At 50.7% G+C, this 24,814-nt stretch overlaps 4 protein-coding genes and 1 long non-coding RNA gene across 6 annotated transcripts; 1 reads left to right on the forward strand and 4 right to left on the reverse strand.

Moving 5' to 3' along the window:
- Nucleotides 1-330: 330 nt before the first annotated feature.
- On the reverse strand, nucleotides 331-3,312 carry LOC147353253 (uncharacterized). The gene is made up of 3 exons (XM_086350727.1): nucleotides 2,034-3,312; nucleotides 1,271-1,336; nucleotides 331-561 (listed from the first exon to the last, which is right to left on the reverse strand). The coding sequence occupies exons 1-3, from the start codon at nucleotides 2,413-2,415 to the stop codon at nucleotides 470-472; spliced, it is 540 nt and encodes a 179-aa protein (XP_086206853.1). The 5' UTR covers nucleotides 2,416-3,312; the 3' UTR covers nucleotides 331-469.
- Nucleotides 3,313-5,960: 2,648 nt separating this feature from the next.
- LOC147353254 (metallothionein-1B) lies at nucleotides 5,961-8,801 on the reverse strand. 2 transcript variants are annotated; one of them, XM_086350728.1, is made up of 3 exons: nucleotides 8,586-8,801; nucleotides 7,134-7,199; nucleotides 5,961-6,193 (listed from the first exon to the last, which is right to left on the reverse strand). In XM_086350728.1, the coding sequence occupies exons 1-3, from the start codon at nucleotides 8,734-8,736 to the stop codon at nucleotides 6,102-6,104; spliced, it is 309 nt and encodes a 102-aa protein (XP_086206854.1). In that variant the 5' UTR covers nucleotides 8,737-8,801; the 3' UTR covers nucleotides 5,961-6,101. The 2 variants fall into 2 exon arrangements, with proteins under 2 accessions (XP_086206854.1, XP_086206855.1); XM_086350729.1 differs by lacking the exon at nucleotides 8,586-8,801 and adding an exon at nucleotides 7,891-8,129.
- A 2,248-nt stretch (nucleotides 8,802-11,049) lies between these two features.
- LOC147353255 (metallothionein-1A) lies at nucleotides 11,050-12,813 on the reverse strand. The gene is made up of 3 exons (XM_086350731.1): nucleotides 12,300-12,813; nucleotides 11,638-11,703; nucleotides 11,050-11,273 (listed from the first exon to the last, which is right to left on the reverse strand). Exons 1-3 carry the CDS (start codon nucleotides 12,325-12,327, stop codon nucleotides 11,182-11,184), a joined length of 186 nt encoding a protein of 61 aa, XP_086206857.1. The 5' UTR covers nucleotides 12,328-12,813; the 3' UTR covers nucleotides 11,050-11,181.
- Nucleotides 12,685-16,778, forward strand: LOC147353256 (uncharacterized). The gene is made up of 2 exons (XR_015145494.1): nucleotides 12,685-12,787; nucleotides 14,650-16,778. It is a non-coding gene; the product is annotated as an uncharacterized LOC147353256 (long non-coding RNA).
- Nucleotides 16,779-18,999: 2,221 nt separating this feature from the next.
- On the reverse strand, nucleotides 19,000-20,019 carry LOC147353257 (metallothionein-2). The gene is made up of 3 exons (XM_086350730.1): nucleotides 19,864-20,019; nucleotides 19,506-19,571; nucleotides 19,000-19,250 (listed from the first exon to the last, which is right to left on the reverse strand). Exons 1-3 carry the CDS (start codon nucleotides 19,889-19,891, stop codon nucleotides 19,159-19,161), a joined length of 186 nt encoding a protein of 61 aa, XP_086206856.1. The 5' UTR covers nucleotides 19,892-20,019; the 3' UTR covers nucleotides 19,000-19,158.
- Nucleotides 20,020-24,814: the final 4,795 nt, after the last annotated feature.

Consider the following 24,814-nt stretch of genomic DNA (forward strand, 5'->3'; position numbering starts at 1 on the left):
AGCGTCCCCTGTGAGTACTTTTGAAGATTCACATCACCGAGGACTGAGGTTGTCACAAATCCCCACAGAATTTAATAAAAACAGAAGTTTCTGAGCCATCAATACCTGCCTGATATCGTTGTGTCATGTGGACAACATTTTCATTTTGAACTGAGAAACCGAAGCTCTGAGAGGTAGCCTGACCTGCTAAGACCCTCAGTGTGTTAGGGGCTAATATTTGGTCCAGAGCCCAGATCTCTGCACTTCTGGTCCATTCCCCACCCCCAACCCCAGTCCTCGTAGGCATGAAGTCTCTTTGTCCAAGACAAACAAAGGAAGACAGAGCCAGAATATAGTCAACAACTTTACTAGAAATCACATGTCTCATAGAAGAAGGTAATGTAGCACCAGGTCAGATTGTATGAAAAAATAATATATATAAATTTGTCATGGTTGCTCTATTGACAACTAGGGCAGGTTCTCCCCAACATCAGGCGCAGCAGCTGCACTTGTCCGAGGCCCCTTTGCAGACACAGCCCTGGGCACACTTGGCACAGCCCACAGGGCAGCAGGAGCAGCAGCCTGGAGAAGAAAGGAGAGAGTGAAAGTCAGAGATAATATTACATGAAAACACTTTTCCCAACAGCAGACCTGCCACAGGCTCTTCCTCCAGGCCTAGAGGACTCTGACTTCAGGATAGAGAGCTGCCTTAAGAAATTTGCTTTGTGACAAAAGGAAAAGGCTGCCGGCCCCATGTGAGTACAGAATAGTCAGAGGGCCTTGGAGAGACAGTGACAGGGCCTCGGGACCAAGGGAAGGCCACCCCCAGAAGCATCGAATGAAGTGAGAGAGTCTTTAGGGCCAGAGAGGAGGCAGACTAGTTACAGAGCTGGTCCCGGGAAGACCAGGTGTGCCCTGGGCTGCATCTGCAGCAAAGGACGTGGTTCAGAGAAGCTACACATGGTCACCAAGTTCAGTACGAAGTACTCAGGACTCTGGAGGGTTCACAAAGTGGCATCAGAGAAAGGAGACCTGGATTCTAGTCCCATCCATTGTTGACATTATTATGTGACTTCTATGGGCTCAGTTTATCAGTTTACCTTTCGAGAATGAGAGGTTGGGACTGAACAATCTTTATGGCTTGTATGGGTCTCAATCTGTTTCAGTGCTGGGGGTAGGGGGCGGGCACAGGACATGTAGGGAAGTGCGGTCAGTGTCCTGCTCCTGCCTGCTGAGCTCTGGGTCCCTCCTCAGCCCAGACCCCAAGTTCCAGAGGAGGGCCCACACTCACTCTTCTTGCAGGAGGGACATCTGCAGGCCTTGCAGGTGCAGGAGCCAGCACAGCTGCAGGAGCCGCCTGCCAGGAAGGAAAAGGCCAGCGGTGAGCAGAGGGGAGGAGGAGCCACTGCAGCCCTCAGCAGAGCCCCTCCCCATCTTCCTGGGTCAGGACCAGCGCTGGAGCTCCCAGTCCACTCAGGCGGATAGAGAAGCCCCAGCTCCTCACTTCTGGTCCCAGGAAAGTAGGTCCCCTCCTGATTTACTCCCCAGGGAAGGCCCAGGCTCTAGACCCAGCCCAGGGTGACTGGGGGTGAGGGCCAGGTCTATGTCCTGGAGCCCAAGAGGCACCATGTCCCCACCTCCCATCAAGGCCCGGCAGCTCCAAGACCTCCCCACAGCACTGGGTCCCGGTCGAGCTGTCCCCTGACCAGGTGGGTGAGGACAAGGATGAGCTGGAACCTCACAGTACATTCAGTTCAATAAGAAGCAAGGATTTCCCTGGTGGTTAAGACTCCCCGCTGCCATTGCAGGGAGGCACGGGTTCCATCCCTGGTCGGGGAACTAAAATCCAGCACACCGTGCAAGAGGACAAACTAAAAACAAAGGCGGGGTGGCGGGGGCAAAGGGAGATAAACGCTCTCATAATCCAGACTAGGAAAAACCAGTGGTCCAATGACAGGAGTCCCCTTGAGCATCCTCCCTTCTCTAGCTGCCGGGACCTTCTGTCCTACGCCTGGAAGCGCGCGTCCTAGGGCTCAGCGCCAGGGAACCCTTACCAGTGGGGCAGGAGCAGTTCGGGTCCATTTGGAGGAAAAGCGAGGTCCGAGGTCCAGAACAAGTGGCAAAGCAGATCCACTGGTCGGATGGGAGGCGTGCTGGAGCCCAGGAGCCGAGCGCTATTATACCCACAGGAAGCGGGCCGGGCGCAGAGGGTCTGCCCCTGCCTGCACCCGCGCCGCCCGCTGCGCCCGGGCCGGGCGGTGAGCACCACGCGCGGCCGAGCGCAAGATTCCGGGAATGCGGCTGGGCTCCGTGTGCACCGAAACGCCTCCCTCCCCCTACTTGCCCCCAACACGGAGGAACTTTGTCCCGAGCGACAAGTAGCGCTCCAGGCTTCCTGCCCGTCCCTTCCCAGCTTTCCACGATGTGGACAGACATCGGTGTTTACGGGAACCCAGCCCCTGAGCCCTCGCAGTCTTCCCTGCCCCCGCAACTCCTGTCTTTGCTTTCACCCTTTCCCAGAGCCCATGCGCAACCCGAGCCTCGTGCTCACATCCCAGGCTCGGCTGGAGCCCCTGTGTTGTGTGCAGAGATCCGTGATGGATGTGAGCTTCACCACCAATCCCCCGAACCCCGCTTCCCTAATATGTCTTCCCACAGCCCCCACCGTGGACTTTGAACACAGTTTCTCTAAAGTTTCTCCTGTAACAGCCCAGCAGGGAACTCAGCCTTCTGTCGCCCAGCCTTCCTTACATTCTCCACGACTGAATACATGAATGGGCCAGGGAATCCACTGCCTAGCCAGTCCACCCGGCTCCAGGATGGAGGTTCCCTAGTTATACGATGCCCTCTAGGGAAAGCATCCTTGTAAGTGATAAGCAGACCTGGCATTCAATAACGAAGTAAAACAGTGGGCATTTCCCTTTGAATAGTCCTGACAGTTACATACCAGGGAGTCTGTGCCAAGCCTTGTTTCATCAGTTTTCCTCTTTGAATTCTAACAGCTCAAGGGAAACACTACTTGGGAGGCTGTTTCCCCAAGGCAAAAAGTACATCCAGTACAAGGACGCTACTAACCCAAGGTCACAGTGCTGGGATGTGGTGCCCCAAATGCTATTCCTGTCTCTTCTTAAGGAGTCAGCGATGAAGCTTCCCTGAGGCCCAGAGGCATGTGTTCAGCACTTCTCTACTGCCTTAGCTCAAGCATGGGTGCCAAAGTGGCAGGAAAGGAATGCATATATGTCTTAGTGGTACCATCAATGTCTAGAGGTAAATTGAGCTTCATATTCATAGCCTTAAAGAGTTTGCTTTTCATGTAAATAAATTTATATGTATATAAAACATTGAGTAAAATCTTGGTTCAGGTGACAGCAGTAATGGCAGAATCCTTCAGTATTTTGTTAGGAGAACTCGGATTGTCTTGCTGATGGCTTAATATCCCTAGTGCCAGCCCCTTTTTGTTGGGAGAGGGGCATAACCCTCTTAGGGGAACTAGTCATCTGCTCCCATGTTTGATGAGAACAAGAGAGAACACTCAGCTAGCACACCAGCTCCAGCTTATTGGTCTGGGTATAGAGAAATATATCCTATGCTTCGACTGATAATAATAATAGCTAATATTACTATATTACTGACTGTGTGCCAGGTTTCATTCCAATTTCTTTGCAAATATTCAATTCTTTAATCCTAAGAGCAAGATACTATTCTTTTGCCTTTTAAAGCAGATGAGACTGAAGCACAAAGAGGTTGTGTCATGTGGCTGTGACACAGATGGGACTGGCACTCATGCAGGCTGATTGCAGCCCCCTTGCCCTCACCCCCTACTGGGCACCATGACATCTCACAACGGGTGAGGACATGGAACACCTGGCATGGAAGGAGCAGTGGGAAAGCACTGAGCTGGCAGTCAGAACCTTCTGCATAGCTCTGTGACCTCTCTGGCCCTCAGTCTCCCATCTCTCCAGCCAGGACCATGACTGGACCATCTCTGGGGACCCTTGCAGCTCTGAATAGGGAGAGGCAGGATTCAGCCTCCAGGGGCATCTCCAGCAGTGTGTGGCCAGGAGGTGAGACAGCTGTAGCACAGGTTCAGTCTTCTGACTTCTGACTGTGTGTCCTGGGCAGGTTGCTTAACCTCTCTGGAAGATGGCACAATGACCCCAGCCCCTGCACATTTATTCTGGCACTGGTTCCTGTGCAGATCAAATGACATGAAGGGTGGGAAAGTCTTCCGAGTCTGTCCTGACACTGTGTAGCATCTTATCCTTTCAGTGTCATTGGAGGGCATCCCCACTCCCTTGGCACTCAGTCAGCAAGGTTCCAACCCATTCTCAGCCTCAGTCCTGGGGCATCCTCCCAAATCCATGAGTCATTTTCTAGGAGTTTGTTGGGGCCTCAATGGATTATCCACATATCCACAAAATTTCGTGGATAAAGTGATTATAATGGCCACTTCTTAAAGCCATATCTAGGAATCACCACTATCCCATTTATGCCCCTGCCATTGAGATGTAATGTCCCTTAAACACATGTGAAAATGGAGGCTCAGGCAGTATCAAATACATGCCCAAGTCAGATAGTGGCTAGGTAGTTGTGAACCAGGATGCCTGACACCAAAACCCAACCCCTCTTCACAAAGGAAATCTGTGGGCAAGTGTGGTTCTGACTTCTAGGCCAAGTGACTTGTTTTATGGGGTTTTTTTTTCTTTTTTTTTTGATTGTGCAACAAATAGCAATACCCTGGAGTAGGAAGGGGAAACCTACTCCAGTATTCTTGCCTGGAAAATTCCATGGACCAAAGAGCCTGGGGAGGAACAATTCATGGGATGGCAAAGAGTCAGACACAAGTGAGCCACCTGAGCACACACGCACGCACACAGCTTACATTAAGTGTCCTTTTACTATTAAAAGATTCCTGCGTTAAAAAAAATAATAATAATGGCAATACCCTCTGCAAATGGCCAGGGGCAGTGAGCTTTGATATAAATAACAAGTCACTGGGCTCCTCACTCCAGCCTTATGAACACCACCTCGCCCTCCAAACTGGGCAATAGCCATCACCCTGCGGACATGAAGTCCTTCACCTTGACCCAGTTCTTAGGTACACGCCCTCTTCCTGGGAAACAGCTGGGTGGTGACTCCTTCCACTTTCACAATCACTTTGCTGCTTTCGTGTAGCCAAGGGCTGGATTTTAAGAGAGGGACAGATTTCAGCCTGCCCTAGGGAAGACTTCCCAAAGATTCTAAGCCAACTCACCACAGGAAGCTGGCAGCGGTGGTGGCTGTCCTGTCGGTGACCCTGGGCAAGCCAAGGCTGATGTTCCCTGCAGGTATGGGGGGCAAGAGCTACTTCAGGTGTGCGTGGTCCACACAGTGGGGCACTGGTGAAGTGTTCCCAGGAGGGCTTATCCACGGCTTCGATGAACATATGTGTAGCGTTTAAAACTTAAATTTTCTTATTGGTTCTTCATCGATTGATGAAATTCTGTGTATTGAATCTAAAAGTGGGTTGTTTTTTTTTTCACTGTGACCTCTAAAATTTTTTTAGTACATTTACCAAAGTTTAAATCTGTGAGCATTAGAAAATAAAAACTGGTCCTTCAGCAGTGTTTTAGAAGCAAGCCCTATGTAGAAGTAAAACAATTAGGGTTCGGATTTCACCCGGTCTGAGTACTTTCGAAACCTACAAACCTAATAACTCTGAGGCCTGAACTTTGGTAGGGGAAGCCCAGAGAGTGAAAATGAGAAATTGAGGAGTTTCCCCATCATCGACACTTAAAACAATGAGGACAGTGAGGACCTGTATGTGCCCAATGCCTTCATGTCACTTGGAGGATGTGTCCCCTTTTACCTGAGAAGCCAAAGCTCAGAGAGGTAACCTGACCTGTTTAGGGTACTCAGTGTCTTAGGGGCAACTGGTTAGGTCCAGAACCCAAGTCTCTGCATTTCCACTCAAGACACACAAACAAAAACAGAAGCCAGAATACAGTCAATAAGATTTATTACAATTCACATATTTCATAGAAAAAGGAATGTCGTTTCGCATCAAGGTAGTAAGAGACAACTGTCAAATGCAAGTTTGTCGTGGCTGCGCTGCGGACACCTGGGGCAGGCTCTCCCCGACGTCAGGCACGGCAGCGGCACTTGTCCGAGGCCCCTTTGCAGATGCAGCCCTGGGCACACTTGGCACAGCCCACAGGGCAGCAAGAGCAGCAGCCTGGGGGTAGTGAGAATGAGAGACAGCATTACGTGAAACCACCCTTCCCAACAGCAGGCCTGGCACAAGCTGACCCCAGGCCCTGAGGACCCTGACCTTAGGAAAGTATGCTCTGTCCTAAGAAATTCGTTTCTGACACTCTGAAAATTGCTCTGAGTTCAGGACAGGGCAGAAAGCCTAGAGACTGTGGTGGGGCCTTTAGGGGCAGTGAAAGGGCAGCTGCCACTCCTCAAAGGGCTTCCCAGATGGCACTAGTGGTAAAAAACCCTCAGGCCAATGCAGGAGACATAAGAGATGTGGGTTCGATCCCTGGGTTTGGAAGATCCCCTGGAGGAGAGCATTGCAACCAACTCCAGTATCCTTGACTGGAGAATCCCATGGACAGAGGAGCCTGGAAGGCTATAGCCCATTAGTGTCACAAAGAGACATGACTGAAGCGAACATACAGTGAAGTAAGCATGCATACACCCCTCAGAAACATACAGTGAAATAAGGAAAGTGGTCAAGTTCAGAGAGGGGCAAACTGCTGCCACAGCTGTTCACCAGGGGTCAGGGAAGGACTGGGCTGCCTGTACAGCAAAGGGCTGCACCCCCAGGGCAGAGACCCCGCACCTGGTCACCAAGTTCAAGAACCTAAAGTGCTCAGGACACTGGAGGGTTCACAAGGTGACGTCAGAAACAAGAGACCTGGGTTCTAGGTCTAGTTTCCATCCTTGACCCCATTCGCTGACCTCTCTCAAACTTATTTAGCCATTCTAGAATGAGAAGTTGGAACAGAATCATCTCTCTAGCTCTTTCAGCTCAGATTCTGTTTCAGTGCTGGTACAGCGGGTGGGGAGTGATGTAGGGAATTCTGGTCAGTCCTGCTCCCTGCTGAGCTCTGGGTCCCTCCTTGGACTCAGCCCAGACCCCGGGTTCCCAGAGGAGGCCCCACACTCACTCTTCTTGCAGGAGGGGCATCTGCAGGCCTTGCAGGTGCAGGAGCCAGCGCAGCTGCAGGAGCCGCCTGCCAGGAAGGAAAAGGCAAGTGGTGAGCAGGAGGCAGGAGGAGCCACGCAGCCATCAGCTGGGCCCTCCCCCACCTCCTGGGTCAGGACCAGCCCTGGGAGAGCTCCCCTCCACTCAGGCAGATGGAGAAGCCCCAGCTTCTCTCTTCTGGTCCCAGGAAAGTAGATCCCCTTCCCAGGGAAGGCCCCAGGCTCCAGACCCAGCCCAGGTTGACTGGGGCTGGGGGCCAGGTCTATGTCCTGAACCCCAAGAGGCACCATGTCCCCTCCTGCCATCAAGGCCCGGCAGCTCCAAGGTCTCCTCCGAGCACTGCGTCCCAGTATAGTTGTCCCCTGACCCCCTGGGTTAGGACAACAAGGATAGTCTGGAGCCTCAGTACTCTCCATTCAAAATTAGAGTCTGGGAATTCCCTGTGAGTCTAGTGCTTAGGATTCCCGTGCTCTCACTGCCCAGGGCCCCGTGTTCAATCCCTGGTGGAGGAACTAAGATCCCACAAGCCGCTTGACTGGGTGGGCGGCAGGAAGAAAAAAAAATGCTCTCTCGATCCTGGCTAGGAAGAAAGCACTTCTGGGTGAACCCTGGGTGTCCACTTTAGCTCAGATTCAAAATCCTTCTTCGTCTAACCCCACGGAACCTCTGTCTAGTGCCTGGGAGGGGGCGCTCTAGGCCCAGAGCCAGTGGTCGCTTACTAGTGGGGCAGGAGCAATTGGGGTCCATTTGGAGCCGAGCTGAGACCAGGGGGCAAAAGCACGCGGCAAAGAAGAGACACCCGATCTGATGAGAGGCGTGTCGAGTCGAGGAGCTCGCTCGCTGGGTTTGTAACCGGAGGAGATGGCCCGGGCGCAGAGGGCCCGCCCCGCCTGCACCCTCCCCGAGGCTCCGCGCCCGCGCCGCCCACAGCTTCCGGGCCGGGCGGTGAGCCCCACGCGAGCCGAGCGCAAGAGTCTCCCGGTGCCCTTGGGGCCGCTGTGCACACGGAGGGCCGCCTTTGGCCCTGGCCCGCGGGGAGGGACAGTTTGCCGGGAGGGACGCGGTGTCCTAGCCTCCCTACCCACCCCCTCCCAATGTTCCCGAGGGCGGCAGGCACCCTGCTCCCGGCTTTTTCCCGGAACCCAGCCTCTGTGTTTTCGCCGTCTTCCCCACCCCCGACCCCCGCGCTGTTCTCTTCGTGTTCGCCAGTTCCCGGAGCCAGTGTGCAACCCTAGTCTCGCGCTCACGTCCCAGGCACAGCTGGGTGTGTCGTGTGCAGAGCCCCGTGGTGGATGTGACTTTCACCACCAAGCCCCCGACTCTCTCTTGCCCCACCGTTCCCTGTCCTGGTCCCCGCGAAGGGCCCTAGGCAGCGTTTCTCTTAACATTTCTAACAGCCCCAGGATCAACTCACTCAGGCCTCTGGCTCCCATCCTTCCTTTTGTTCTCCACGACTGAATGGATGGATGGGCACGTTTTTCCGGGTGCTCTTGCCCTAAACTTTTCAGGGGTTTTCCTGAACCTAGCCAGTCCACCCCATTCCAGGATGGAGGTTCCAGAAGCATGATGACCCCCAAGGAAGGGAAGATCACAGCTGTGACCTCTTGGACTTCAGTTTCCCATCTCTTCTGCTATTAGCACAACTAGCCTGTCTCTAAGGAGCCTGCCAGCTCTGAATAATGAGAGGCAGGGCTCAGAGTAATATGACCTCATAATTATTCACCTTTGGCGAGTAGGTGAGACAGCTATAGATTCAGACCTCTTGACTGCGATCTGTGTGCCCTTGGGCAGGTCGCTTAAACTCTGGGCAATTGGCACATCACTCCATTGCCTGCAAGTTCACTCTGTAATGGGTTCAGTGTAGATCAGGTGATATGAAGGGTGGGCATTGAATTTGTGGTTGTCCAAATGGTGTGGCAGCGTCATACCTGAGGGGGGCTGTCGCAGGGCATCCACACTCCTGGCAATGGATTAGTACATTTCCAATCAAACTTTAACCTCCCATCTTTCCCCAAGAGCTTGTTAGGATTCAACAAGATTCTGTCCCAATAAAGTCACTGTGAACTGAAGGATTGTAATAGACATTGTTTATTAAGACCTAGTGAGGAGCTACAGAAAAGGCAATGGCAACCCACTCCAGTACTCTTGCCTGGAAAATCCCATGGACGGAGGAGCCTGGTAGGCTGCAGTCCACGGGGTCGCTAGGAATCTAACACGACTGAGCAACTTCACTTTCACTTTTCACTTTCATGCATTGGAGAAGGAAATGGCAACCCACTCCAGTGTTCTTGCCTGGAGAATCCCAGGGACGGGGGAGCCTGGTGGGCTGCCGTCCACGGGGTCGCACAGAGTCAGACATGACTGAAGCAGCTGCAGCAGTGAGGAACTAGGCCACTCTCACTTAATATCACGTAGAGATATAACCTCCTTTTTATAGGAAATGGAGACTTAGAGGATTTGAGAGACTCATTCAGGATATGGGGCTTCCCTGGTGGCTCAGACGTTAAAGTGTCTGTCTGCAATGCAGGAGACCCAGGTTCAATCCCTGGGTCAGGAAGATCCCCTGGAGAAGGAAATGGCAACCCACTCCAGTACTCTTGCCTGAAAATCCCATGGACAGAGGAGCCTGGTTAGGCCACAGTCCATGGGGTCCCAAAGAGTCGGATATGACTGAGCGATGTCACTTTCATTCAGGATATGTGGCAGGAAGTGCCACTGCTTAAATGAACCAGCACACTGGGTCTAGAAATCCCCTCTTTACACAGGATACCTGTAGGTAAGTGTGGTTCTGACACTTGGACCATGTGACTTGTCTTTCTCTTTATCAGATAGCAAATCACTCCAAATGTTGTCGGGGGGGACTAGCCATGACCATCGTTTACAAGTCACTCAGCACCTCTCTCCTTCCAAATACACACAGCTAGTTTCGTAACTGCAGAATGTGACACTGTGCAGAATGTGCACAGGCAGACATGAAGTCCTTCATCAGGAACCAGTTTCCAGGTATACTCCCTCTTACTGGGAAATGGCTGGGCATTACCTCCTAAGTCCTAGCCACTTTGCTGGTTTCAAGTAGCCAAGGGCTGGATTTTGAAAGCAGAGTTCAGCCTGACCTAAAGGAACTTCCAAAGACTTAGAGCCAACTCAACGCAGGGAGCTCTCAAGGGTAGCAGGTGTCCTGTCGCTGGCAGTGGGATGGATGGTCCCTGTGGGGATGTGGGGAAAGGGCTGCTCCAGCTATGGCTGGGGCCCACAGTGGGGCACCAGTGTTTTCAGTGTTCAGCACACACCTTTGATGAACAAGTGTGTAGTTTGTTTCTTTTTCAAACTGAACCATAGTTGATTTACAATATTGTGTTAGTATTGGGTGAACAAACATGTGGTTTTTACTTTTTAAGTTTTTCTTGTGTTACTGTTCCCCATGTATTTATTCAAATTTGTTGAATCAATAACTGGACTTTGTATTTTGTATCCTTGTAAATTTTTATTAGTAATTCACTTAATTTTATTTTGCCAACATTTAGGTTTGTGAAGATAGAAAATAGAAACCACAGCCAGAAAATTCACACTAGTCTTTCAGTGCAGGGAGTTTGAGAGTCCCAGGTAGGGATTTAGGTAACTAGGGGTGTGAGTCCAACTTCTTTAGAGTCTATCAAGCCTAAAATCTGTGAGGAACTGAAGTTATTCAGGGCAATCAGAGGATGGAAAATGAAGCCACCAACCCTTGACATGAGAACGGAGGGACCCTGAATCTGCTCAGCACACTTAGTTTATTGGGGCCTAACGCTTTGTTCTAGTTGCCATGTCTCTACAGTTCTCATCCAGTCTCCTACAAAAGCCCTTATTCCGAATGCACAGAAAAGAAAACTGAATCAGAATAGTGTCAACAATCTTTATTACCATTCACATATTTCCTAAGAAAGGGAATGTAGTGATCAAGTCAAAGTTGTACAAAAATGCAGGTTGGCCCACGTTCCTCCATTGATACCTGGGGCAGGCTCTCCCCGACATCAGGCACAGCAGCTGCACTTGTCCGAGGCCCCTTTGCAGATGCAGCCCTGGGCACACTTGGCACAGCCCACAGGGCAGCAGGAGCAGCAGCCTGGGGAGAGATGGGGGAAAGCAGGTGTCAGCAATGCATTTCCCAGGCACCTCCCTGCCCAACAGCAACCCTGCGGCAAAACCCTCAGACCCAGAGGACCCTGAGTGCAGAAAAACATGCCCTAAGACAGCTTGGAGGACCTTTGGCATGAGTTCTACTAGGAAATGGCTGCCTGGCTCCATCTAAGCCCAGGACAGGGCAGAAAGTTAGAAGCCACAGTGACAGGTGGGTGCCCAGCGGCAAAAGAGGGCCAGCCCCCCAGAACCATGCACTCAGAACCCACTCTGGGTTCCCTCCCTCCCGCTAGCTACAGCACTCCCCACCCACCCCCTCCCTGGGTTCCCAGAGAAGGCCGCGCACTCACTCTTCTTGCAGGAGGGACATCTGCAGGCCTTGCAGGTGCAGGAGCCAGGGCAGCTGCAGGAGCCGCCTGCCAGGAAGGGAAAAGCCAGCGGTGAGCAGGGGAGAGGATGAGCCACTGCAGACATCAGCAGGGCCCTTCCCCTCCTCCTGGGTCAGCACCAGCCCTGGGAGCTCCAGTCCAGCACAGAACAGACAGAAGGCTCATTCCCCAGCCCCCTGCCACCCCGCTTCTCTGCCCTTCGGTGCAAAGGGTACTGTCTTGTATTTACCCCCACGGAGGAGCCCAGGCTCCAGTGCCCATTCAGGAAGCCTGGGTCTGATGGCCCGGACCTTCTGTCTGAGCCCAGAAGAGGCAATATCTCCTCCCCACCCAGCTTTGGCAATACGGAGGCCTGGACAGAGCCCTGGAGCCGACCCAGAGGCCCCGTGACACCTGAATGATGTGGGACCGGGCAGCCTTGAGCCTCAGACCTCTTGCCTCTGAAACGGAAGACTAAGAGGAAGGGAACGCTCTAATGGCAGATGAAGTCGCTAGTTTGGGGAGAAGGTACATGCTGGGTTAACTACAGAAGCTCACCCAAAATACTCCCTCTTCTAAACCCAGGGACACCTCTTGATATTGGGGAGGGGACATCCGAAGTCCCAGAGCCAGGGATTCCTTACCAGTGGAGCAGGAGCAGTTGGGGTCCATTCGGAGACGAAGTGTGGCCGTCCAAAGCAAGTGGCAAAGTAGAGGTCCTTGAGCCGGTTGGGGACGTGTTGGAATCCAGAAACGCGCGGTTCAGTTTATACACAGAGGAGGCGGCCCGGGCGCAGAGGCCCCGCCCCGGCCTTGCACTCCTCCCGCCCCGCTCGGTGGGTCCACGCGGTCCACTCCGCCCCGCTGGGCTGAGCGCACCTCGGTGGGACCACGCGGTCCACTCCGCCCCGCTGGGCTGAGCGCACCTCGGTGGGACCACGCGGTCCACTCCGCCCCGCTGGGCTGAGCGCACCTGGCGGCGCCCGCCGAGCGCAGTTTCAGTGAGCAAGACTTCGGTCCGTGCGCAGTGCTCGGACCGCCCCCTTTGTCACGAGAACTCGCGGAGGGAACGTGTGCCGGGTTGCTCTCGGTGTCCCAGCTTCTCTACCCGCCCCTTCCCAATTTTCCCAAGGTAGGACGCCACCTTTGTTTCAGGATCTTCCAAGAACCCAATCATCCGTCTTCGCCACCCCAACCCCTCTCGCCGCCCGTTCCTTTGTACTCAAGTTCTCAAGTTCGTCCTTTCCGGAGCCCGTGTGCAACCCCAGCCTGTGCTCACGTCCCTGCTGAAAGGAGGCGGTGGAAAAACCCGAATATTTCCTCCCCCAGTGCTCAGAAGGCCTTTGGCCCTGTTTTTCTGCCTCAATTCAAGGCGGACACTGCGCCCGGGGAGCCTCTTTTGGGTATAAACGGAAATGGCCTCTGCTTCCATCCTTCCTGCACTCTCTAGTTTGAAGGGATATATGGGCACGTTTGTCTGGGTCCTTTGCGTATCTATACAGCCTGGCCAGCCCACCTCAATCCAGAAAAGATGTTCAGAAAGTGGGATGCGTCCAGAGGAGGGATTTTTTTAGGCGATATTCAGACCTAGCCTTACATATCATTTTGTAATTGTTTCCCTTTCAATATTACTATTTGACAGCATTTTGTATGTGTCACACCTGGTTAATTTTTTTTTTTTTTTTATCTTTCATCCCTCACAATGAATCTAAAGAGGAACACTATTATTTATGAGCCCATTTGGCTGATGGGAAGAAAGTCACAAGGATGTTAAGTAACTTGCCCACAGAGCTAGGAATTAGAGCCACTGGATCTGAGTCCAGTCAGCTTCCCAAGGGAAGGAGAGCGTCAAGGATCAAGTTTTCCTCTGATGTGCCTTCAATATCAGTGTACCACTCGAGATCTTTTAAAGAGAGATAGGCCTCAACCTTATCAACTCTCCAGGCTTGTGTCATGATTTTGTCTTCAGGGACCTAGACTGTCTTTTCCTCCTCTAAGACACCACACTGGTCCAGTACATTGATGGTATGCTGATTGGAGCTAGTGGAAAAACATAGCAAGTACTCTAGGCTAATGGGTAAGACTGCAATGGCGCTAAGAAAGCCTATGAAACAGAGGAGATCCCTTAGGGCGTCTCTTAGTACTACCCTGCCCTGAGATTAAAGTCAGTGGGAAGCTACTGTAACAACCCAATCAAGACTGGACTGATAAAGGCCGAGACCCTTCAAAAATGAAGGTTTAGCGTCACCAGATCAAGAACCATGACCAAATGAGGTACAAGCAGGGGGCAAAGTGAACACAGAGTAGGTAGGAGAAGGTATTTATAAATGTCAGCTGTGACCACATGACTGGTTCCAGAAACAGAAATGACAACTGTAACTGTTGAGTGCTTCTTCATTATTTTCTTACAAATATGTAATATATATAAATATGTAAATAATGTAATATATTTGTTGTTGTTAGGTCACTAAGTTGTGTCCACGACCCCATGAATTGTAGCCCACCAGGCTCCTCTGGCCGTGGGAATTTCCCAGGCAAGAATACTGGAGTGGGTTGCCATTTCCTTCTGCAGGGGATCTTTCCTATCCAGGGATCAAACCTGCATCTCCTGCATTGGTAGGCCGATTCTCTACCCCTGAGCCACCAGGGAAGCACATGTAATATATATATATATGTAAATATATATGTATATGGCAAATATCTTTGTTTTCTTCCCTCTTTTGTTCCCTTCTCATATAACATAGAATGTATTGACTGCACATTGTAGTATTTATGTGTTGTTAATATCACAGTATTTAAGTTACATGATAGCAAGTTCAAAAGTGACCATCACACAAGGACTTTACATCCTCCTTTGAGGACAGTTTTATACATTTTCAGTTGTAGGTAAGGTAGTTGTGTTAGAAGTATGACCTTGTTATTGCCTTTGTTGGGAGATTAAGTATAGTTTAATAAGTTGTATATTGTCACCCTGCTTATTTAATTTATACGCAGAGTACATCATGAGAAACGCTGAGCTGGAAGAAGCACAAGCTGGAATCAAGATTGCCAGGAGAAATATCAGTAACTTTAGATATGCAGATGACACCACCCTTATGGCAGAAAGTGAAGAGGAACTAAAAAGCCTCTTGATGAGAGTGAAAAAGTTGGCTTAAAGCTCAACATTTAGAAAACTAAGATTATGGCATCTGGTCCCATCACTTCATGGGAAATAGATGGGGAAACAGTGGAAACAGTGTCAGATTTTTTTTTTCTGGGCTCCAAAATCACTGCAGATGGTGACTGCAGCCATGAAATTAAAAGATGCTTACTCCTTGGAAGGAAAGTTATGACCAACCTAGATAGTATATTGCAAAGCAGAGATATTACTCTGCCAACAAAGGTCCATCTAGTCAAGGCTGTGGTTTTTCCAGTAGTCATGTATGGATGTGAGAGTTGAACTGTGAAGAAGGCTGAGCGCCAAAGAACTGATGCTTTTGAACTGTGGTGTTGGAGAAGACTCTTGAGAGTCCCTTGGACTGCAAGGAGATCCAACCAGTCCATCCTAAAGGAGATCAGTCCTGGGTGTTCATTGGAAGGACTGATGCTGAAGCTGAAACTCCAAAACTTTGGCCACCTCATGGGAAGAGCTGACTCATTGGGAAAGACCCTGATGCTGGGAGGGATTGGGGGCAGGAGGAGAAGGGGACGACAGAGGATGAGATGGCTGGATGGCATCACCGACTCGATGGACATGAGTTTGAGTGAACTCCAGGAGTTGGTGATGGACAGGGAGGCCTGGCGTGCTGCGATTCATGGGGTGGCAGAGTCAGACATGACTGAGCGACTGAACTGAACTGAACTGAAGAAGTTGTATGGGTGACTAGTGATGGTCTATAATGGTTAATTTTACGTGCCAACATGTCTAGGCTGTCATACCCAGTCCTTGACCACACACGTAGCCTGATGTTGCTGTGAAGGTGTTTTTTTTTTTTTTTGACATGATTAACATTTAAATCAGTATACAGAAAAGCAGATTACTCTTCATAATGTGGAAGGCCTCATCCAATCAGTGGAGGCCTTAGAGAAAAAATGAGGTCTTTTGAATTGGAAAGAATTGGGCCTCAGATGGCCTTTAAACTCAGGATTGCAACCAACATCAACTCCTACTGGAATTTCCAGGCTGCTGGCTGGCCCTGCAAATTTCGTGCCAGTTTCCACAGTTACATAAGCCAATTTCTTAAATCTGGCGCTGTCTCTCTCTCTTTCTGTCTATCTACAACCTACTGGTTCTGTTTCTCTGAAGATGCTGATACAAATATATTTTAAAACATATAAATCATTTAAATGTTAAATAAAATACTGGTGCAAGTGTGGTAGCAGAAATCGCAGACAATTGTCTGTATGCACCATAAGGGCACAGACTGTTGTGCTCGGGGTTATAAACCCCCAGTGCTGATCACAATTTTGTGAGAATCATTGACTCTTTTTGGACCACAGGTCACATGCTCAAGTGGTTGATGAAGACCACAGGACATACATCTAGGCACACCAGCACTGCTTCTGTGTCTGGAGGGTACTTGAATAGCCGCGATGTTATGAATAATAATGATGATAATAAATAGCTGACATTATAGACCACTCACCAGACATTATAGACCACTCAGCACATGCCAAGTTCCATACTAAGTTTTTCACATGTATTAGTTCTTTAATCTCCTGACCCATATGCTTTTGTTTAAAAAATATTTATTTATCTGGCTGTGCCAGGTCATAGCGGTCGCATGTAGGATTCAGTTCCCTCACCAGGAATTGAACCTGGGCCCCCTGCATTGAGAGTGCAGTCTTAGCCACTGGACCACCAGGGCAGTCCCTGAGCCATGTGCTTTTATTTTGCCCGTCCAACAGTGGAGGAGACTGAGCCACAGAGAGGTCATGTCCTGTGACGAAGGTCGGATTGGTACTCTCGCAGGCTGACTGCAGCATGCTGCCCCCACCCAGGCTCCTTCACCCCAACTTCACACGACCAACAAGGATGCTGAAAGCTGGCACGGGGGCGGCAGTGGGAGCGCACTGAGCAGGCAGCTCTGTGACCTCTCTGGAATTCAGTTCCCCACGTGTCAAGTCAGGAGCACATTCAGACCTTTTCAAAAGGTCCTTCTCCCTCTGAATAGTGAGAGGCAGGGTTTAGCATTCAGTGACATCATAATCTACCAGCTGTGGCCAGGGGGTGAGATCAGCTTAGTATAGGTTCAGGCCTCTGACCTCTGAGCTGTGTGTCCTTGGGCAGGTTACTTAACCTCTCTGAAATTGGCATATTCACTCCAGCCTGCACATTTACGCTCTCACTGGTTCCTGTGCTGATCAGATGACATGGTTGGGAATGTGTCCAAACGCTGTGGCAGCATCTTGTCCTGGGGGTGCTCGCTAGAGGTCATCCATACTCCCTTTGGCACCAGATCAGCAAATTTCCGATCCCATCCTTAACCTCCAGCCCAGAGTATTACTTCTAAACCAATGAGTCTTTCCCCAAGAGCTTGTTGGGAGCTGAAAGGATTCTCTCTCCATGAATGTCAGTGTGGATATAGTGATCAGAAAGGCCATTGTTTATTAAGCCAGGACACTATCATTTAATCCCCACATAGAGATATAATCTCCTTTCCACAAATGGGAAAATGGGGGCTTCCCTGGTGGCTCAGTGGTAAAGAATCCCGCCTACCAGTGCAGGAGCCACAGGTTTGATCCCTGACCCAGGAAGATTCCACAGGCCACGGAGCAGCTAAGCCCATGTGCCACAACTACCAAGCCTGTGCTCTGCAACAAGAGAACCTGCTGCACTGAGAAGACCACGCAGCACCACTAGAGAGCAGCCCCAGCTCGCCACCACTAGAGAAGAACCCACGCAGCAACAAAGAGCACAGCCAAAAAGAAAGAAATATATATATATATATATATATATTTTTTTTTCAATGGGAGAATGGAGACTCAGATGTTGGGTAACTTGCCCAGGGCTTACCACTCATGCCAAAATAGGCTGTGAACTGCAACACCCATGCCCTCAGCACAGGCTGACTCCTGGGATCCCCTCTTTACCTAGGGCACCTGTGAACGAGTATGGTCTTGACTTCCGGGCCACATGACTTGCCTTTCCCTTTTATTTGACATCAAATAGCAATTCTGTCCGCAAGCAGCCAGGGGGGCTAACCGTTGGCATTAATTACAAGTCACTGGGCACCTCAGTCGTGCCTAACAAATACCGCCACACCCTCCAAACTGCCATCACCTAGCTCTGGCAGACATGAAATACTCTCATCTGGATCCAGTTCTCAGGCATCCGCCCTCTTCATGGGAAATGGCTGGGTAATTCCCTCCGAATCCCTGGTTACTTTGCTGTTTTCAGGTAGCCAAGGGCTGGATTTTGGAGGGACCAGTTTCAGCCTGAGCAACGGAACAGCTTCCAAAGACTGAGCGCCAAGTCCCAGCAGGGAGATCTCAGGGCAGTGGGTCTATTGTGAGTGGCACTGGGCAAGTCAAGTGTCTGTTCCCTGTGTGGATGCCAGGAGTGGGAAGGCAGTGCTGTGCAAGGTGGGGTCCACACCCTGGGGCTATTTTATGAATTGTTTCCCGTTGCTCTTGGACACTTCATGAATGCATGCGCAGCATTCCTTTTTTTTTTTTTTTTGACTGCACATGATCTTAGTTGCAGCATGCAAGATCTTTAGTTATGGAATGTGGGATCTAGGTACACCACCAGGGATGAAACCCAAGCCCCCTGCATTGGGATTGCAAAGTCTTAGCCACTGGACCAGGGAGTCCCCCTGTGCAGTAATTTAAAATCTGATTTTGCTTGTTCTTCATATAGTGATTGAAATTATGTGTGTTGAATCTAAAAATATGGGCTTTGTGTTGTTCCTTTATGGCATTTTTATAGTAATCATTATTATTATTTTTACCAATGTTTAGATCTGTGATGGATGGGAAGTAAAATATGTCCCTTCACCACAGGGATTTATTTTAGAAGCCCCATTTATATTCAAGCAGGTTTTAGTCACTTTCAAGCCTAAAACCCAAGAGGAACAGAAACTGAACAGGGAAACCATACAGAATGAAAATTCTAGATTGAGCAGCTTCCGTGCCACCAACCCTTGACTTGAAAACAGAGGGGACCCCACATGTGCCCAGTGCCCTTGTAGCATCTGCCGTGAGGCACTTCCATTTTACAGAAGATGAAGCTGGTGCGGAAATGTGGCTCAAACAAGGCACTAGGTTGCCAGGGGTTAACAGTTCCATCCAGAAACCAAGTCTCTGTACTTCTAGCCCCATCCCTCACCAAAGCCCTGGTCAAGTCAAAGAAAACAGTCAGAATAAAGCCAACCAGTTTTATTATCATTCTTGTATTTTATAGGACAAAAAAAAAAAAAAAAAAAACAGGGATGTAACAAACGGGTCAGGTTGTATTAAAAAAAAATATGCAGGTTTGTACACGTTGTTCTATTTACACCGGGGAGCAGGCTCTCCCCGCCTTCAGGCACAGCAGCTGCACTTGTCCGAAGCCCCTTTGCAGACGCAGCCCTGGGCACACTTGGCACAGCCCACGGGGCAGCAGGAGCAGCAGCCTGTGGAAGGGAAGGGGGCGGAGGCACTGATGAGCGCCTGGGACAGCGGGTTAAGGTTTCCCGCCCTCTCCGGCGGAGGCTCCGCCTTCCCTGGGGAAGGGGCACCCACTGCCCTATTTAAATTCCCCTCCAGTGGTGTAGGGGCTTCCCTGGTGGCTCAGACGGTAAAGAATCCTCCTGCAAGGGCGGGGGGTGTGGTGCTGGGCGCGGGGAGTGGGGCGCGTGAGGGGTAGACATAGAGAAAATCCCACTTACTCTTCTTGCAGGAGGCGCACTTGCAATCTTTGCATTTGCAGGAGCCGGCACATGTGCAGGATTCACCTGCCAGGAGAAAGATGCAAGAACGACCCCTGAGAACCGAACGCGGGCATGCGGGCTAGCAGCCCGAGTTGGAGTCCCCGTTCCACAACCAATTCGTGGGAACCTGGGCGAGCCACGAACTCGAATCGCCTTATCAGTCAAACGGGGTCTCCTAGTTGAACTCAGAGGAGAGAAGGGTACACGGAAACCCTTTCGAAATGGGCAAACAGTGCTCTGAAAGTGAGTGATGAGAAGTCAGAGACTCTCCTCTAGCTCTGCGATGGACACCCAGCCCCAAACCAGAGGTCCTTACCCGCGGTGCAGGAGCAGTTGGGATCCATGGCGAGCTGAACTGGAGGCTGGGGTCCGGAGACTGCTGAGCAAAGGATGGCGAGGGTGTCGAAGGGGCGTGCTGGAGCGGAGCGGGCGGTGGGCTGCCTTTATAGCGGAAAGGAGCTGGGACGAGTGCAAAAACCCTCCGGGGCCGGGAGCTGCCTGAACCCGCCCCGCGCTGAGTCACTGGCGGGCCGCGCGGCTCACCGAGCTGTGCACACGGGCCGCCAGGCATCAGTTCCCAGAAGCCGCCCTACGTGCGCCAGGGCGATGGAGGGGCGGACGGGGCGCAGAGCGGGGAACACCGCGTGCAGGGCGGCCCGGGCCGTGCGCCGAGCCCCTGGCACCTGCACTCAGCGTGTGCAGAGTTTCCGCCACCGCCTGCCCCTCCCCCAGCTCTCCCGCCCCTCCCCTCCCCCTCCCCCCTGCTCTGTACCCTGTGCTTGCCGGGCCTGAGTAGAGTTGATCCTGAGGATCCTGTTCAGTTCAGTTCAGTTCAGTTCATTTCAGTCGCACAGTCGTGTCCGACCTTTGCGACCCCGTGGACTGCAGCACTCCAGGCCTCCCTGTCCATCACCAACTCCCGGAGTTTACTCAAACTCATGTCCATTGAATCAGTGATGCCATCCAGCTCGGGTGGAAAAAAAGGTTGGAACTCAGGACATTACAGAAAACTTTTTGTACCTGTGAAGACTCAAAATTTTTGTAGCCTCCTACTGAATCCATGGGATGATTATTGATGTTGTACTGTAGCTGCCATGGGGGAGTCAGTAAGCCTGTTATGTAGGAGCTCTTATTTAATCCTCCATCAACCCTGTGAGGTAAGGACTAGTCATCATTCGCATTTTAGAGTATGGAGGCCCAGAGGTTAAGTAACTTTCCCAAGGTCACAGAGCTAGTGAGTGGCAGAGCCTGGTGATTCAAATCAATGGGCCCAACAGATGCTGAAGTCCCTCTAAGGTAGATATCACCACCAGGGCAGACCAAGGATTAGGAAGCCACAAGCTTTGTGCTCAGGAAACTCAGAGTCATGGGGGCAGCCTCACTGGGGCATGGGGAAAAGTAATACCAGAGTCGTGGCTAGGATGGGGGCAGGGGGCAAGAGTTGGGAGACCCAGCCCAACCTGGGGGGAGATGGGCAAGCACCCTGGGCTTGAGGGTGAGAAAGTCTTCCCCAGGCAGGGGAGGAGGAAGGAGTTGTATGCCAGCGCCTAGAAGAAGCAATGGGAAGTTGGCACTGCCTTGGGACATTGGGAAGGGAAAAACCCTGCAAGAAACTTCTTCCCCAGTGGATGCAGAGGGGAAGTGGGGAGGTGATGTCCAAATTCCTCTCTTCGGAGACACATCCCGCTCCCTTGCTGGCACATGTCTGAATACTAAGCAATGGATCTTAGATCATCCTGCCCAGAGCGAGTCATCGGAGGACCAGGTTACTGGAAAGTTCCTAGCGGGCTTAGAGAATGCTATTTGCTGCAGTGGGGAGTTCAGTGAGGAGGTGGGCAGAGGACAGGGTGTCCTCAGAGCATTTACTGTAAAGTCCTGTGGAAATATCTTCACAGTTCAGCTCAAACATCACTTCCTGCTGGGAGCCTGTCCTGACCCTAGCACCTAGGTCAGCTACGGACTAGCTGACCTAGCCGCTGACTTAGCCTGTGGAACATGCTGGTAAACAGCCTGTTCTTTTCCTTCCTGGTGCTTCCTGTGTGTGTAATGTGTTGGAACGTGTGTGATTCTGGGATCCGTGTCTGGGTCCCTCCACCTTTGCCACTGCTGAAAACACCAAGAGAACTCACTGCCCCTGATACGTGTCTACGGCTCTCAGCCCAGGGTCAAGTTTACTACCGTACTTAATAAATATTTGTCAAATCAATTAATGAGGGTAAATCCATCCATGTGCCCTCCCTTCCCAGCCTCCCTTCCCCCCAGCATTAGGGCTGATTACAAAATGAAAGTTAAAAAAACTGTTTTTCACCACTCTTGAACCTGTGTGGTCACCCAGAAACGCCAAGCAGGGCAGGAAAGTTGAACTGTCAGAAAGACTTAATTCTAATGCTCACTGCACCACTCACAGGCTAAGTGACCTTGGGGCTGTTATGGGCCGGGGCTCCCCACGCCCCACCCCAAGCATCAGTTTACTCATCTGTCAAATAATTAGATTGTACTAGAATTGGAGGCTCACATGCAAACATGCTCTGATTTGAGAGCCAAGGTCTCAGAAATCTCGCTGTCTGGCAGCCCCGTGGACCAAGAGCATGGAAGGGCCGCTGTTTGGATGGTGGGTAGGTTTTGTTGTTATTTACACGTGCATGTGCATTATAGGAAAATTTCAAGATCTCTCATAATCCAGATGGTCACTTGTCCACTCAGGGGAAACAGTCCAACTCTATGAGGAAGACAATAAAGCTTGTTTGGGGCCCAAAAAGTGTTGAATCAAGCCCTGGGTTTGGGCCATCTGTGTTGGCAGTAAAATTTGTTTTCAGGTCGAAGCTGTCTCTCTGAGTCATTTTGACTCTGTGAGGGAAGGGATGACCAATCAACAAAGGTGAAGGGCAGCCCAGGCCCAGTTTTGCTCATCTCTGTACTCCTGAAAGCCTCACTATGTTGGGGGGATAGGGGTGGAGAGGAAGAGCGCCTGCCCTTCTGATGCCTGCCCTCCTCACGTGGTAGGAAGTGAGGAAAATGAAGCCAAGCAGTGTGAAGCGAGGAGTGTTAAATGCAGATTTGGTGTGAGTCATCAGTGTGAGGCAATGGTATGGCCTTAGCCTGCATTAATAGTACTACGCCATCTAGAATGAAGCCTACTTCTACTGCTGAGTCATCCATTCATCTTTCCCCTGTGACAGTATCCTTAGCCTTCCTTTGTAGAATTGCTCTTTCCTATGCTTAGCCCATATGATTTGTATGGAGTAGGCCCCATCTGTGGGCTCTCAGGACATGTTCGTGACATGTAAAGAAGGGTAAAGAATCTGCCTCCAATGCAGGAGACCCAGGTTCTATCCCTGGGTCGGGAAGATCCCCTGGAGAAGGTAATAGCAACCCACTCTAGTATTCTTGCCTGAATAATCCCATGGACTGAGGCGCCTGGTGGGCTACAGTCCATGGAGTCACAAAGAGTTGGACACAACTGAGTGAGTAACTTTGATTTGTGCAACTAATCACCCAAAACTTTGCAAGTTAAGACAAGAACCAACTTTGGCCATCTCATGCGAAGAGTTGACTCATTGGAAAAGACTCTGATGCTGGGAGGGATTGGGGGCAGGAGGAAAAGGGGACAACAGAGGATGAGATGGCTGGATGGCATCACCGACTCGATGGACGTGAGTTTGAGTGAACTCTGGGAGTTGATGATGGACAGGGAGGCCTGGCATGCTGCGATTCATGGGGTCGCAGAGTCGGACACGACTGAGCGACTGAACTGAACTGAATTTATTCTCTTTCTTGGTTTTGTGGGTCAGAAATTTGAGAAGGGCTCATTTGGGTGATTCTTTTGTTTAGTGTATCACTATCTGAGGTCACTTGGTGGTATTCAGTCGGTGGACGGGCTGGTCTGGCGCCCACTCACGTGTCCGGCACCCTCACAGACTCAGCAGGAATTAGAGACCAGAGCTCCCTCTTGTGGTCTCTTCAGCATTTGGCCACAGGGCAATTAGGTTTCTTAAATTTGGCTCTGGGCGCCGAGGGTGAAAGTCCCAAGAGACTGGAGCGGTATCTGTGAGTCTCTTAAGCCCTGAGTCCTGAAACTAGCACAGGTCACTTTCACCACATTTGACTGGCCAAGAAGCCACAGATTTGAGGGGAAGGGATGAAGACCCCAGGTCTTGATGGGAGGAATGAACGTTTGCAGTTATCTCCAATCTGCCCTAGTCGTCATGGGGCATAATATTGAGCACCTACTATGCATCAGAACACTCTGAGTTGACTTCACTTAGACCTCAGCTGTTAGTCTCTCCATTTTACAGACGAGGCACTGAAGAGTTGTACAGTGGCCAGCTCTGGGTCACACAGCTGGAAGTGGCAGTGTGGGGATTTGAACCCAGGACTCTCTGACTCCACAACTACATGTTTATGCCATACTGAAAAGAAGAAATTAGACTTGTGGTCTGTGTTTCCAAGGGCAGAACCAGATATAAAGATTCTGTTCTGGGCAGGAAAAGGCCTCTCTGGCCATTAGAGCTGGTGATGATGAAGGGACGGCCTGGGGAGATAGTTTCCTCTCACCAAGGCAGTAGGGACAGAGGCTGATGGATTCTGACAGATTAGCTGGTGGGATAGAAACAGTATATTTCTCGTGAGAAGATCGTCAACATTATGGAGGTGATGAACTGGCCTACTTCTCCAAGGTCTTCCTTCAGATCACTGATGCCCTGGGCTCCTCTGTCACCACCATCACACACCGCTTATCAAAGACACCCTTACATATATTATATGCACACACACACATATATAGTTTAAATTTCCCTTTTAATGTGATTAGCGTTACACTACATGTACATCTTGTTTTTTCCCCACTAAATGATAAGTTGTGGTGGCCTTTCCATAGCAGCACCCAGAGCCTTAGAGCATTCTTTTTATTAGAGGCTCATATGACCAATCTTATACTTCCCTCTTGAAGGTTATTTGGCTTGTTTTGAGGCTTCTGTGGATACCAACGATGGGCAGTGAACTTCCCGGGTTGAAGGCGTGTGCATTTTAAATTTGAGTAACTACTGTTAAAACACCCTCCAAGATTCTGCTTTTGATTCTTTTGGGTATATACCCAGAAGTGGAACTGCGGGTCATAAGATAATTCTATTTTTATTTTTTTGAGGAACCTTCATCTTACATTTTCTCCAATACTGCACAAGGGTTCCAATTTCTCCACATCCTTGTCAACAGTTGCTATTTTCTGGGTGGTGGTTGTAGTTTCATTTTTGTTTTTGTGATAGTAGTCA

Source organism: Bos grunniens, chromosome 18 (assembly GCF_055505025.1).
Source record: "Bos grunniens cultivar Pamir isolate PY7600 chromosome 18, Bosgru_T2T1.0, whole genome shotgun sequence".
NCBI classification, from domain to species: domain Eukaryota; kingdom Metazoa; phylum Chordata; class Mammalia; order Artiodactyla; family Bovidae; genus Bos; species Bos grunniens.